The 15,098-nt window shown below is 41.7% G+C and overlaps 1 protein-coding gene across 3 annotated transcripts in view; it reads right to left on the bottom strand.

Moving 5' to 3' along the window:
- klhl13 (kelch-like family member 13) overlaps positions 1 to 15,098 on the bottom strand; it is a 59,685-nt gene that overhangs the window by 13,431 nt on the left and 31,156 nt on the right. For all 3 annotated transcript variants that reach the window (XM_066658972.1, XM_066658973.1, XM_066658971.1), the window contains 4 exons: positions 12,872 to 13,013; positions 7,660 to 7,792; positions 4,797 to 4,993; positions 2,964 to 3,759 (listed from right to left, as the gene is read on the bottom strand). In XM_066658972.1, the coding sequence (XP_066515069.1) occupies positions 2,964 to 3,759; positions 4,797 to 4,993; positions 7,660 to 7,792; positions 12,872 to 13,013 (1,268 nt within the window). The remainder of the gene's footprint in view (positions 1 to 2,963; positions 3,760 to 4,796; positions 4,994 to 7,659; positions 7,793 to 12,871; positions 13,014 to 15,098) is intronic.

The following is a 15,098-nucleotide window of genomic DNA, read 5'->3' as shown; positions in this document are numbered from 1 at the left end:
ATAATCAGTATTTTTAAAAGACATCCTGGTTAGTCACTCTTCCAAAAAAAGAGCTCAGCACAATTGAATTATTGGTGTGAATTACTACAATTATCCTTGACATGACTGATACTTTAAATACTAACAACCCTAGATTATTGCATCCATCATTTATCCTACCTGCTGCTTCCTGTGTTCTAAAGTGGCATCTGGGTTTCAGTTTTTTTCTATAGCTTGAGAGCAGCTTTCTCCTGATTTTGTGACAAATATATTCTCTCCGGCACTTCCCACCTGTAACTCGCACCTGTTTCTCCACACCTGCCAGAACCACTTCCATTTAATATCATATAACTTCATTCAACTTCAATTACCACAAAATTATTTCTCAAAGGACGACATGACCCAGATATGCTAATGCTGATAATAATTTTATGAGCCATTAGAATCAGTCAGCATTTTAGAAAACAATCAAGCTAACTGCTCCCCACCAGCTTTCAACAGCAGTTAGCTGCCTTATTTTAACTCGGGGTGTGAAGAGCATGCACTTCTGGGATCTGACTTTGCGTTTTGGCCGTCATAACGTAATGAATGTAGTCGTCGTGTGATCACAGACACAAACTTATCCTAGACCAGGAATATTTTTCTAAGATGTTTTAAATATTAAAGGTAATTACACCCTTATCTATGTCAGTTCCTGAAGAACTGAGACAGCAGATTTAGATCTTAACCTTGATAGAAACAAAGCCCAAAGATATCTACCACAGAGCAGACTTTACTCCTCTTCCTTATTTAAAGTGGACATTTAAACCATTTTCCACAAGGGAACACAGTTCTGGGGTGTCATTGAAATGTCTGTGAACTGCTTTGGTGAAATTACCACAAGTCTCAAACACCACAGCACCGTATTCCCCCTAAATGTTGTCTTTGCCTTCTCACAAACTCGGGTCCAGCACTATGATTGGACAAAATTAGACAATTTGAAGGGTGACTATTTTAAAGTTTCTCTACTTGCTGCATGGTGCAGGGATGTCCTTTTATCCTTTGTTTACTGACTAGTGATTTGCCTAAATCATTGACTGGGTGAACTTGTTTTGCAGTGTGAGAGTTGGTGGGCTCCAGATCCCCATATTAATGTGTTAAAATGTGCCCTTTAAGAGTTCTTACCTAAACACTCAGATTATGTGTTTTGACTGGTCTCTGTATAAAGCCCACAGGTCCTGAAGGCACCATATGAGTAGAAATTCAAGCAATAGTCACACCGAATCTATTCGTGTAAAGCAAAATTGTCTGATGTTCAAATAATCCCTGCAGACTATTTCCGGCTATTGCAGATCACAGGAACCACGCAGCAGCCATGTTAAGTCATCAAGGCTTCAGTCACACTGCAGAGATGAAGTCGCACAAAATGCTTTTTGTAGTAAAATGTGACACATCTGATTTTTCTCAGAACACAAAAGACGGCGGCACAGAAGCAGTAGTGTTAGTAGTGACTAACAGCAATGGCTAATGACTAGAGATGGCACTCATCCAACACTGGTTTCACTATCGAGCCGGTATCAGCAGAAAATTCTGGACAGAGTAAAGCTGCAGTCACACAAGACATTATTCAGGGAAATATTACAAGAGAAATTTCAATCATTTTAATGGAACTCGCTGCAGACAGCTGGGGTGAATAAATTTCGCAAGCTAAACCTCATGGAGAGCTTAAGTTTGGTGTCCTAAAAGGTGGAGGCTTTGTACAGCAGTAATGTAGATGCAGAATGTAGGAGGAATTAACTGTAGCTGTGTGTAAAAACAAAACATTAAATAAATTTGGTGTGACCCCCAAATATAAAATGGTAAATAAACGCAAGGCAGCCTGAAGCAAGGTCAGTCAGGAGGCTGCATTAGAGGGTTTATGTCTCTTGACGTGTATATTAATTTATATTTTATGAATCACTGTAGTAAATCTAAGGTCATGATCTCACCCCACCTTAGTGTGACCATGGATTAAAGAAACACTAGATAGTATCTTATCTTAAAATTACAGTTTTAAAATCATTGTGACATTTAACAGACCTGTAGTAGGGAGAACAGCGCCTCTGTCTAGGAATGGGCGATATAACTGTAATACCGTATACGGTGGTATTTCAATAATAAACGTGTGTGGGGTTCAATTTCTGTTTGGTGTCTGGCTTTAAATAAAAGGACAGAGTTCAAGAGAGCCACAAGGAGGGGGCTCTGTGGGAGCTCACTGACTGTGAATGTCACAGTCTGAAAAAGGGTGGGGAAGTGTTTAGGTTAAAAGAAAGAGGAATAAAGCTGAAAATAGGCTAAATACTCAGAAGACCCTTCATTTGACTTTGTGCTCCCAGGTATGAGACATTATCTTCTAGATGTGTGATTTGAACTGGAGTTTGCTAGAAAAACCTTCTGCTGTGGTGTGCTGTTAGCTGGCCAGCTATGATTCTAAACAGTGTATTAATATAAAAATTATCTTATTTTGAAATTTTCTGTGCCTTCAGAACCATTTGGTCTCCTAGAAATAGGTTTTTATTATCAACATGTGTCTATGTGCATATATGTCTGTGCAGTGCTGAACTACACATTGCAAAAACCCTTCACTCAAATTTGTGCTCAAAGATATGAGGCCACTCCCATCAGTGCATCCCACCCACGGTAATACCACATACCTTGTTAATATATTGAGACAATATGACCGTATGAAATATGTGGATACTGTCCATTCCTACCTCTGTCTTTGCTACTCTTGGCTCAGGGCCACTAAAATGCCCTATGTAACTTTTGTAGATGGGTAGCGAATTTTGTGGTTAACAAGGCTGTTAATAATGTAGGGTGTACTTTAAACAACAGCTACCGCTGAACAATGACACTTAAACTGAATTTCGACAAAAACTGGAAGCAATAACATTCCCAAGGTGAACCAATGACATTCTCCACATCCACTGGGGATATCAAGCCAGAACCCTTCCAGTGTGACTCACCGAGCTCCCCAGCAGCATTCCTGCCCCCCACGGCATACAGGTAGCCTTTGAGCGCACTAAGGTGAAAGAATGTCCTCTTCTCATTCAGGCATGCCACCTGCATCCACTTGTTGTAGCGCGGGTCGTAACGAAAGACTGTGTCCACCGCCGTTTTGCCTTTAGTGTCATAGTTGCTCTGGCCACCCACAACGTAGAGGAAGTTTCCGATGACGGCAATGCCGTGCTGATAGCGGGGAGCGTCCATGGGCGCCAGCGCTTTCCATTCATGCGCTTTTTCATCGAAAAGCCGTAACTCCTTGCTGACAACAAGCTGCTGCCTGAGGACCCCCCCTAATGTCACCAGGTGGGAACTGTCTGAGCGAATCGCAGTCCTTTCTGACTGCATGACCGGCTGCATGTATGGCATCATCTGGTAATTGCTGGCTTCCAGCAGCAGGTTGACGCATGTGTTGTCCGTGCGCATGAAGTCTACTGTCTGTACGTGGTTGATGAGGTCTGTGGGGCTCATTAGCGGGAAGCGGATGTTGCGCATTAGCTTAGCGGCATAGTCCATGCGGCCGTCCTCATAGCGCAGCCAGCGGCAGGCAGCTTTGAACAGGTCCAGCTCGCTGCAGTGCTTCAGGCTGTTGGAGGACAGGACGAACGCCAGCCGCTCAAAGGGAAGCTTCACGAACTCGCCTGTGCCCAGCAGTGAAGGGAAGTTTTTCAGGATGAAGTTGTTTACGTATTTGTCCACCTCTGTGAGGTTGTAGGCATTGGCGATGCGCCCCACTTCTACGCAGTTCTCCAGGGACACCTGCAAGGAGGAGAAGGGTGGGGTGAGTGGTAAACAGGCTTTCTGTATCTGGAAAGATCTTATGTGGAGAAAAAAAAACGTGCATACAAGTAGTGATCTTTCTGGAAAATGGCTGTATCCCTTATTAAATCTGACTAATACATTAAAAGGAAGACTAGGTAGTATTTCAAAACCATTTATAAATTATTGTGCTCCACGGAACTGTAATAGCGTAAGAGCCCCTGTCTTTCATACACTGGAGTCAGCACTGCAGAAACTGCACTATGTACCTGTTGGTGCAGGGTAGGAAATCTCCCGTCTGCCACTTGATTGCTGCAAAATTAAAATTACACACTGCAAATGCAGTGGAGGCCAGGAGAAAAATACCGAATCGTATCTAGTGATCCTTTAAAAATCTGTGCAAATAGATAAAAGTACAGAAGTCAACACATGGAAAACCATTTACTATTTTAGAAGTGAGCTTTCCAGCTAACAGTTTCAGTCAACTTCCTTTAGTCCTTCAAAATAAAAGGAGTGTCCATGGTTTGTCAAGGTCAATCCCTTTCACCTCTCTGAATGGCTGGTAGACAAGAACTCCCTGCATTGATGCAAGTAATGCAGTGTGTTGCAAGGAAGGGACTGTGCTCTGCTTGTTTTATATCAGGGTCCAACAGGCATTTCACGAGTGCTGTCCAAGCCAAGTCTATATATTTTGTTCTGTTCCTGCTGTAAATCTCACCTTGGCCAGGTAATCAAGGCATGCAGGTATGGGTGTAACATGGAGATTACCTCCTCGGGTTTGTTTGGAGCAAGAACAAAAGACCAGTGTCCCAGATGACTGGGCTGAAAACCTGTGCTCTGTGTAATTAAATATGTTAAACAAAGTGCAGTACGTTTAGTGAGTGGCCCAGAGCCAAAGTAAGAAAGTAAAAGGAAAAGAGCCCAAATTGGAGCATGTTTACCCTGTGTATGTTTGAGCTGTGTGTGCTGGTGTATGCCAGTGTGTGTGAGATGGTAATCTGTCTGCATGTGGTGTGTGTGAGATGGTAATCTCTTACCCCGGAGATGAGGAACACTTTGCAGAAGTCGAGCACAGGCAGGATTTGCAGGAAGCTAGCCGCCTCCAGCGTGTCCTGCAGGTTCTCCATGTTGAGCGAGAGTTTGGCGGTGTAGATAAAGTCTATAATCTTCTTCAGGCCGATCCGGTTCACTCCGTGCAGCTTTATACACATCAAATCCTGCTCTTTCATCCCACCTGAGCAGAGAGAAAGAGAGCGAGAGAGAGAGAAAAAATAAGTAAGAGCCAAGGGAATGGTGTGTGACTGTAATTGACATGGGAGAAAGAGCAAGAGTGGACCGCCAAGTCAGGGATGAACATGGTTATTCAAACATTCATTACAGTACAGTGGTTCAGGCATTCATTCATTGTCTATAACCAGTTGCTGTGGGACCAGAGGCTACCCAGAATCACCAGGCACGAGGCGTGAACACATCCTGGAATAGGGTGCCAGTCTAATCACCGCTCACTCACACATTCACACACACATCTATGGACAATATATGGGAGAAACCAGAGCACACTGTTGGATTGAGGTATTGGTTGAGGTTGTTGAGAATTAATTAGACAGAGTCACGCGCTTGTGAAGAGAGTAAGGATGTTTTATTTTAAAGTAGAGATGGTAAAGTTTACAGAGATGTTTCTTGGTTGCTACCTGGTTACTCTCTCTCACCGTCAGTGGGAGCAAACACATAGAGTAATGTTATCACCCTCAGTTGTTCCATAAACAACATACAAATCTCCCCCCCAAGCAACAAGGTTATAAACCGATGATACACAGGCAGAGAAGAGATGAACAAATCTGAAAGAGTTCACAATAACCTAAAACAAAGTACAACAGAATCAGAATACATTATAGAATTAATATGAAAATAATCATTTTCCACCAACACTAAAGAAACCGATGCAGACATGGGAAAAGCACCCCCAACTTCTCACAGGTGGTTCAGTCAATAACGGCAATAGTTATAGCAATTGGTTAAAGCTAGTAGCCACCAAAAATGGCACTGTATTAACTGGCAGCTGAATCCTGAATTCAAAACAGCTAAACTGCTATTGCACATTTATTGAGAGAGAAAAAGAAAACAAGAGAGAAAAACAGAGACAGACAGACAGAGAATAAAAGAGTTTTCTTTAACGTGAACTGTGTTTTATTATTGATCAAAAAGAGGGTCAGCGTGAACACACAACACACTAACAGTTCATACCCATTGGCAACACACACACACACACACACACACACACACACACAGTAGTTGGTGCTGTGAGCAGCTGCTATTAGTTGCTTTATTTCACTGGTTCTAGAGGTTATTTCAGTATTAAAGTGCCACAAGTATCATGTCACATCGACAGCTTCTTTTCAATCTGCTGCTAACTACATTTTAAAGCTCAACATGCTTGGAGGAGAATACTAATGCTAATAGATACTCATGCTGAGTGAAGAGAAGTGAAACAGCCATCCTATTTACTGAGAGAAAGTGAGAGTTACGTTCTCTTGGCATTGAATTTGCAGAAGATTGAACTCACAAAGAAATGTTTACTGATCTCTCGTTCTCTGAAGCCGTCTGCACGGTACTGTAAGTTTGCTGCTTATGTTGACAATGAATATCTTGGGAAATATATAAACATTCTGACTTTTATATAAGCCCTCTCAGTTCTCTCTCCCTCAGTTTGGTCCTGAACCTGCTTCCGTTTTCTCCACTTCGGCCTGTTTCGAGTGTCACTCAGATGTCTTACGTTTTAAAGCGGAGTGACACTACTGTCATGAAGAGAGTAAAGAAATGAGTGACAAAAACAGCCTTAAGAACACAGCACCCAAAGAGATAGAGCAGGGAGAAACAGAGACAGCAGGGAGGGAGACGGAGACAAAGAGGCAGAGAGGGAGAAGGGAGAGGGGAGGGGGGTAGTAAAGAGAACGCTCAGGGGCTAGTCCTGTCACACTGAGTAAGGTTGACAAGCCAGCGATATTTACATCAGATTACATTCAGGAAATGGGCGAAGAGACACAAAGACTGAGAGGACAGAACTGAAACACAAACACACAGGTTTGTTTTTATACTAAAGCTAGGACAGTCATACAAACAGCACTGTCAGAGACCATGCTTTTATTTATTTATACATAAAACAGAGAAAATCTAATTTATCTAAAAGTATTGTATAATAATATCTGTAAAATAAGTATTGATATGTCTAACCTTAACTTGAACCACAGTAAACAAAGATCAAACTCAACACTAACACAAACTGACCACTAGTGGCATTTGTGACCCCCCTTAAAGAACACAGGAATCATTAATCATGTAGGTGTTGTGCATTATGGAGGAGCTATGGAATTGTTTATGAGACATATATAGCAGAAATGGTCTGAATGTTGGAAGCCTGACAGGCCAAGAGCAGAAATGTCAGACGGAGACATTTCTGCGTCGTTCAAAAGTAGCGCAGGAACACTTTCCTCCATTTGCAGTTCACTTAACCCACAGCTCGCTGCTAAACTTCAGGCAGAACTGTGGCCCTCGGGTAGGAGACAGTGCACTCGCACTCGGGTTACACTATGATCTGATTCACTGCTCTACGCACACTCACAGGAAACGAGGGTCTGAAATGGGTTCACACTACCAGCTTAGCGCAAATGACCATATTTATACCAGACTGAATAATAACAGACCTTCTGCCCTGTCTCAGCTGTGATATTCACCATCGCCCAGGACTATGTCTGCCAGGAAATCTGCTTTACATCAGCCCTCACTGGTCTTGCCCTCACTGGCAGGGGGGCAGAGCATGATTCTCTGATATTGCCAGTGTGCGGATGTATTTAGCATTTTAGATTAGCACTTTCATGCTTCCATTGCTTCTTCTGATCTCACCTGTGAACATGGCTTTGAAGTAGTCGCTGGATGACGCCATCATAGCTCGATGAACAGGAAACGCCTCATCGCCGTCGCCTGCAACCAACGTGACATCACACAGCAGGCCCTCTATCCTCAACTGGTCAAAACCCTGAGAGAGAGAGAGTGAGAGAGAATAATAAATTCATACACTAGCATATATTTAATATTTACAGGTAATAATAAAGACATTTGAGAAGAAAACAATAATACATTTGATGGAAATTCAGCCAGGGGAAAAAAAGAGGACATTTTGATTAATTATTTAAGAAAGCATCAATTTGCATTTATTTACAAGATTTTGTTTTAAAAAGAACAAAAAGGAACTATTAAAGAAAGTGAAAAATATTAAAAATATATTATTAAAAAAGTTAAAAACAGAGCGAGAGCAAGAAGAGAGTGACTGAGGACAGAGAGAGAAAACATGCTGACAAGCACTGACCTAATGTTCTTAATGATCACACGAACAGAACAAGACAAGCAAAAGGGAAGTAAACAAAACTTTCTTGGCCACCCCTAAAAAAACAAGCCTAAGGAGAAGGAAATAACGCACTGTTATTATTCCCTGAGAGGCCTAGATCTCATTAGTGACTCAGAATGTGGACGTCCAAAGAGTGTCCCGAGCGTCCGGCAGAACAGGCTGATGAATAAAAGATTTCACGGCTAATTTATTGAGCATCAGGTCAGGAGGAGTGGGACTGGTGGTCATTACGGCCAGAGCCTTTCACATTACACTGTTTTTTTTAAACATGGCTGGATCGAAGAGGTGTTGAAGCAAGTGTGTGTCGAAGGAGGCCATGTTTAAGAGCTAATGAAGGCGATGGCCTTTAGCTCCAGAGTTGCTGGGGTCACTGGACACTCCAGGGGCTAAACATTAACACACAGCAGTGTATGGGGTATCATTAAAACTAAACCAGAGTCTAGAGATGGGTGATGATGTCGGTATAAGCATTCTGACACAAACAACTGACAACATCCGTGCAGCTGCATGATGGGATCCAATGTTCACAGACAGACGAGTCAATCTTTTCACTGCTTAAACATTTATCTATCAAGGCACATGTTTCTTTGGTTTAATAGTTAGTGATGTTTTCAGTTATCTAGACTTTAATTACCAGGGTTTCAGTTTCAGTCAACAAGGATTTAAGTTATAACAATTTTTATTTACAAAGGCTTCAGTTATCTTACAGTTTGGTGAACACAATCTACCACCTAATTTGGATAAGAATGTGGTATTTAGCAATACATCCATCTTTAACAAAGCCTTCATCATTTGTATTTAACTCACATTTGGTCTTACGGTTTTGATTTGTGCTATGTTTGTTTATAATTATATAGGCACGTATTTCTTTCATATTTATTCTTTTCTTTTTCATCTGGAACAGATGGAGTGCAGGAGATTTCATTGCTCAGAGTAATGGCCTGTTTTACAGAGCATATGCCAATAAAACAGAGTCTAGGAAGAGAAAACCCATTAGTGAAATACAGCCCAACAAATCTGTAACCAGGGAAGGTAGGGTCTGATCTGAGGCAGACACTAGAGCAGCATCTCTCTGTACAGTCAGCATAAGGGAGTGGGTGAGTTTGCAAAGTGCGCACGTGTGCGAGTTTGTGTGTGCGCAGAATGGACATTATAATCTGTCGGCACGAGGCCAGCGTTTGCAGTGGCATCACCATGGAAATCTGACCACAGTGAGGTGGACGACCTACTTTCTAAATCGCACCAGAAAAACAAACTAACAAAGGAGGATAAAATTTACAAAGTTGAGGAAGCAGGAATAAAGGCTGAGTTTTTACATATTCCAGAACCCACGCCACTGTCTGTAGACTTCACAAATGATAGCAAGGATCTGGAACTATGTGGCAGATAAGAGATCATTTCTGACCAAATATTATTATAATGTGATAACTCACAATATTATATCTCTGGTCTCTAAATTATATTTAGAAACTACTGCTAAAATATTAAAATGATTCCCTACAACAGTCGCCTGTTCTGCCCAGCAGTAGCTTTAGAAGTGTGTTTTGTCAGCGCTTCAGTTTCAGCATCAAGAGCCTCAACACTAATGCATGCAAAACTGCTCCCTATCAGCTCTGTAATATTCCTAGCATCCTTCACGTTCCCTCCACTGGCGACAAGCGAGAAACTTATTCATGCTTTTGTGTCATCTAGACTGGATTACTGTTGTGCTCTCTTATCCTGCCTAACCAAAAGCCCCATTACAAATTTACAAGTTGAGAAAGCCGCTGCCAGAACCCTGACGTGCAGCAGAATGAGGATCAAATCACGCAGCCTTTCAAATCCCTTCATTGTTTACTCCATCTTTAAGAATTTATCTTAAGATCCTTTTATTAATTTTTAAATGCCTCCATGCTCTCTCTCTCTCTCCTCTACCTATGTGAAAGGATTGTCAGATAAGCTTTAGTTCCATCACTCTGATCTTCAAACAGCAGCACTCTGGTCATTCCTCGAGTTCTTTGAATAAGACCCAGGGTTTTTGTTTCAGGTGCTTTTTATTCATCACAGTTATTAGTCACCAAGACTTTTATTTACAGGGAATATTAATTATCAGGGCTTTTATTTATCAAAACATGTATTTCTTGGGGTCATAGATAATGATGTTTTTGTAACAGTCGCTTTTATTTACTCTGGCTGTTAGTAACCACTATTAATCATCAGATATTTACGCTACCAAGGTACAAAAATTAATGGGGTTAATGTACAGAAGTGTGTACAATACAGATGAAGACCCTGCTCCACACAAACAGATATAAATCAGAGCAATCTGGAAAATGAAATGCCCCATTAACCCATTATTGTAATAAATGCTTGTGTCTACACATCTGTCTGAGTCACACAAATGGAGTATGTGTGTGTGTTTCGCCTGATGGCATGATGGCAGGCATGTGCTGTATGATTCAGTACCATGCGAATGCATTCAGTCAGAGAAGTAACAGAATATCCGAGAGTAACGCCTTGTGTCTATGTCTAAATAAACACTAGTAGTTCATGTTCTAAAAAAAAAAAAAAAAAAAAAAGAAAAACCTTCATGTAAGCAGAAGAGCTTCAACACACACACACAAGCACGCACATGTCTCCATGCTGCTGTGATAAATCTCTGTTGATTAGTATTGATTCAATTAAACTTTGATTAAATGGGCAGTAATTGTGTGAGAAGACACAGCTCAGTTTAAGCACTGATTAAACGCCATCAATTCCCCAACACGCAATCTCACAAAGCAGTGATACCATCAGCCCTGATCTGTTCTCTTTCTCTCTCTCTCACACACACACATACACACATATATATATATATATATATATATATATATATATATATATATAAGAATATCTGAATATTCACAGACTCTCTTCTGTGCCCCTAATATCTGAAGCTCATCTTATTACTGACAACTGTCAAAATAGATCTGAGTTAATGAATACCAACCCAAAAATAAATAAATAAATAAATAATAAAAATAATCATTAAAAAAAGAAAACATATGTTTTATATACACACACACGATAAATTCATTTCTGTTTGTTGTGGTATCTGGTCCTGTATATTTCCTACTGCTCCAGACCCTAGGATTCGGGCGGATGACATTTCTACACACGCTGACGGTGATGGATTATTTGGGCTTGTGCGCCTTGCTCGCTTTAGAAACAGAACCGGAGGATGTTTCTTTCCTGCTTCCACTTTGTTTGTTTGTGCCTCTCCTATTGGTCTGTGATGATAGTGACAGCTGTCAGTGCTGTTGTCATGGCAATCGATTGCCTGACCTCGTCATGGCAACACCAACTGTCATGACCAATCACAGCACAAAGACGGGCAATGCACTGTGTGTATGTGCGTGCGTGTGTGTGTGTGTGTACATTGATATGCACTTGGTGAACTTAACTAACACACAGAGAGAAGAGTTTCCAGGTGACCTGCTGACAGGTGCTAATGAATTTTCACATGTGCAGAGCTGATGATGAAGATAATGATGAGGGTTACGTGTGCATGCCAGAAAACCAGGCCATATCACGATGACCTTCACACACACATAAACACACTGTGGTGTGTCCTGTGGCAGTGAGCCTGTGTGGGCAGATGGTTGTGTTCTGCCCACTGCTCATCATGACACAGCGTTTAATTAGAGTCAGACCTGCTTCCAGCGCTGGACCAACGCTCGGGAAACACTGAAACGCTGGAAGGACAACAGGCCCCCTGATGTGTGTGACATTCAAAAACATTTTCCCTCATGGACATGGCTGAGCGGTACGGGTAAAAATATACAACTGATCTTTGTGTGATTTAAAAAACATTTTTGGGCCATCATTTAAATAAATATAATAAATAAGTCTACATAATGGAGTTGTTTAAAAGTAAATGTGTGTTTTCTTGGGTTTTCATTATTATTATACTTGCTAGGGTTGGGTGGTATAACAATAATACTGTATACCGTATTAAAAATGTGGACGGTATCTTAAAATGAGGGCGGTATTTATGACGTGTGTGTGATGTGTCAAATTTCGGTTCTGTCTCTTTAAAAGTCAAATAGAATGTCCATGTGCATTTAAGAGAGCCACAGGAAGGGGGCGCTGTGAGAACTCAATGACTGCTGATGTCACAGTCTGAAAACAAGCCCAGTAGCCCACCACATTTGTAAGTTTAGCGTTGAGTTTGGGTTAAAAGAGAAAGGAATTAAGCTGTAAACAGATAATTCTCAGAAAATCCTTCACTCGACTTTGTGCTCACAGGTATAAGGTTTTATCCTCTAAATATGTGTGTTTTTAGCCTCAATTCACTGAAAAATCTGCTGTGATGTGCTAAACAAGTGCCCGTTAGCGCCAGCTGTGCTTCTAAACAGTGTACACCGTCTTATTTCACTTAATTTAGAAGTTTTCTGTTCCTTTAACACCACTTGCTGAACTTTGCTCTCCCAGAAATGGGTTTTTATCGTCAACACGTGTGTCGGTGTACATTGTCTGGTTGTGTTTAGCTAAATTCACTCGACTTTCTGCTCACAGAAATAAGCCCCCCCGCCAATTTTCCTGCTGGTCTAGGGGATCGAAATGGAGACCTCTAACATTTGGGCCAGAGCTGCCCTTTCTACATCTAATGCAGTTAATATAGATTTTGGCAGGATTTTGGATTTTCTTATTATTGGTCCATGCATTCAGAAAATAAACACACACACTTACCTGTAGTACGACAGAGCTGTGTGTGTTACTGGTGAAGAAGCGTGTGTTGCCCGTTTTGGAAGCCTGCAGGTGGGCAGAGAGACCCATTTCACCACAGCCCAAGGAAAACTTCATATGAGCGTCATCATCCTCCACCAGCGATCTGCAGAGAGAAGAGGACAGAAGGAAGAGTGGATGATTAGTGTACAAGCTATGAAGTCATCAACTGCTCCGAAGCCATGACCCTTGAAAATCACACACTGCTCTCAAGCTGAAAGGGTGAAGGCTTTTCTCAAACTGCTATTAACACATCAACACGCTTGGAAGAGAACACTGAACTGACTATTCTGCTATTTCCCATTGACACAGCCTTTCAGCCATTGACACAGTTGGGGGGGAGGAATTGTCTCCCACAATTCTCGGCAGCCTTAATACACACAAGCCATTGTGGAGAAATCGGAATCTCAGTAAGCTACAGGAATACAGGTCATCACTCACACAAAAGAAAGAACACCACAATAGTCAACAGACACACACACACAGTCTTTCAGCTGTTTGCTCTGCTACTATAAATAAACGAAGGCTCTAATGGGGCATGAAGGCAATGACCATCATCACCCACCAGCAGCAAGCTCAACCCAACAAATCCGCCAAAAACCAACCCATCATTATTGGCTAGTTTGGCCTGGCCTGTTTGGGCACACTCCCTGTGACAGATCATGATCGTCTAGTCTGGCCTTGCGTGGCTAAATGGAGCATCAATGCTGGAACAAAATACCAAATGAGGCTAAAGTCAGAGGAGTTCAGCGTCATACGCGCTTCTCTCCGACAATGAGGATAATGAGGCTGTTCCACTGAGACAAAGGGACGTTTACTTTTCTTCTGCGTCCGCCTCAAATAAGCGAGTGAAACATTTCAAGGCCCTTTAAATTAAATTCTTTAGAATACATGAACCAAACCAATTTTAAAAATTAATAAGTAATTAAAACAAACACACAAACAAACAAAGCAGATGACAAGAAATTGCTTTTGAAGAATTTACATTGATGTAAGATTTATGGCTGGATCACCAAGCAACAATTTGCGTATTTAGCTGGTTAACATTACTCCAAATGTTTGTTGTCCGAAATTTGCTTCTTTAGTGTTGAACAAGAACACTGGTCCCTGCCTGAGCTGCTGTAAAAAGTGTTGGTACTGAACTGACAGTGGCATGCAACTGTTACCATGGTGGCAGCATCACAGGAACAGCCGGGGTGCTCCTGCTCTTGCATCCCAGAGTTTCCATCAAACACAGGGTAATGTTTCTGTTGCCACTCACAGACAGATAGACACACACACACACACATTTCTCCACAGGCTGAGAAAACACTCACCAACAATATGTCACTAACCGCAAAAGGGCTCCGATCTAACACAAAAGCTCCCTCCTTCCATTGACCCCTTCCATGTCCATCTTAACAACAGCCAAAGGGGGAATACACAAAGTTTAAATGTCCAAGCAAGATCTGGAGAGACCCTACATGTAGAATAGAGAATGTACTGCATGCTAAAGTCATCATAAAGAATGATCTCTCTGCACAATGATGTATCGGGAAATGTCTCTGCATTAGCCTGAGTGTTTCAATCCAAAGTGATGCTAGGCTGAAGCTAAAGTATTTCAACTGCACAGTAAACTTGTTTTAAAGAACGTTATAACCAGATCTGGACTGGATCAATGAATTCCACAACGACTGTAGATGGAGTCTGAGCCCCAAGAGGAGGAGAAAGGAAGGAGTGTGTTCATGACAACTAGGATACACCTCGACACCAAGATGTTGAGGGGTTTCTATGGCAACAGGAGGGGCGGTGCACAGTCACAGTCACATGACACAGCACAGGCAGCTGATTGGTGCATTACCCTGTCAGGTGATAGGTTGGAGATGCAGCAAGTAGAGAGTGGGTGGTCCACACCACAAAGGAGTGCTGGTGGCTGCCAAAAACAACGAGAAATAGATATCACTAAAACTAAAACAAACACACACGCACACACTAAAGAGTGCAGACAATGCCACAGACACATGGCAAGTCATACAACAAAATACACAAACACACTTGTCAAAACCAAACAACCCATAAAGAAGCTAATAGTCATCACTCTCTCTCACACACACACACATTAAAAGAAAAATACAAGAGCTAACCTAAATCAAAAAGAAATGACAATGTGTACAGCGAGAAAATACACAGGTCAATATATTTACATACATTT

The sequence above is a fragment of the Hoplias malabaricus genome, chromosome 2 (genome assembly GCF_029633855.1).
Source record: "Hoplias malabaricus isolate fHopMal1 chromosome 2, fHopMal1.hap1, whole genome shotgun sequence".
Taxonomy (NCBI): Eukaryota; Metazoa; Chordata; class Actinopteri; order Characiformes; family Erythrinidae; genus Hoplias; species Hoplias malabaricus.
The sequence above is the reverse complement of the archived record's forward strand: the minus strand, read 5'-3'. Positions and strand labels throughout refer to the sequence as shown.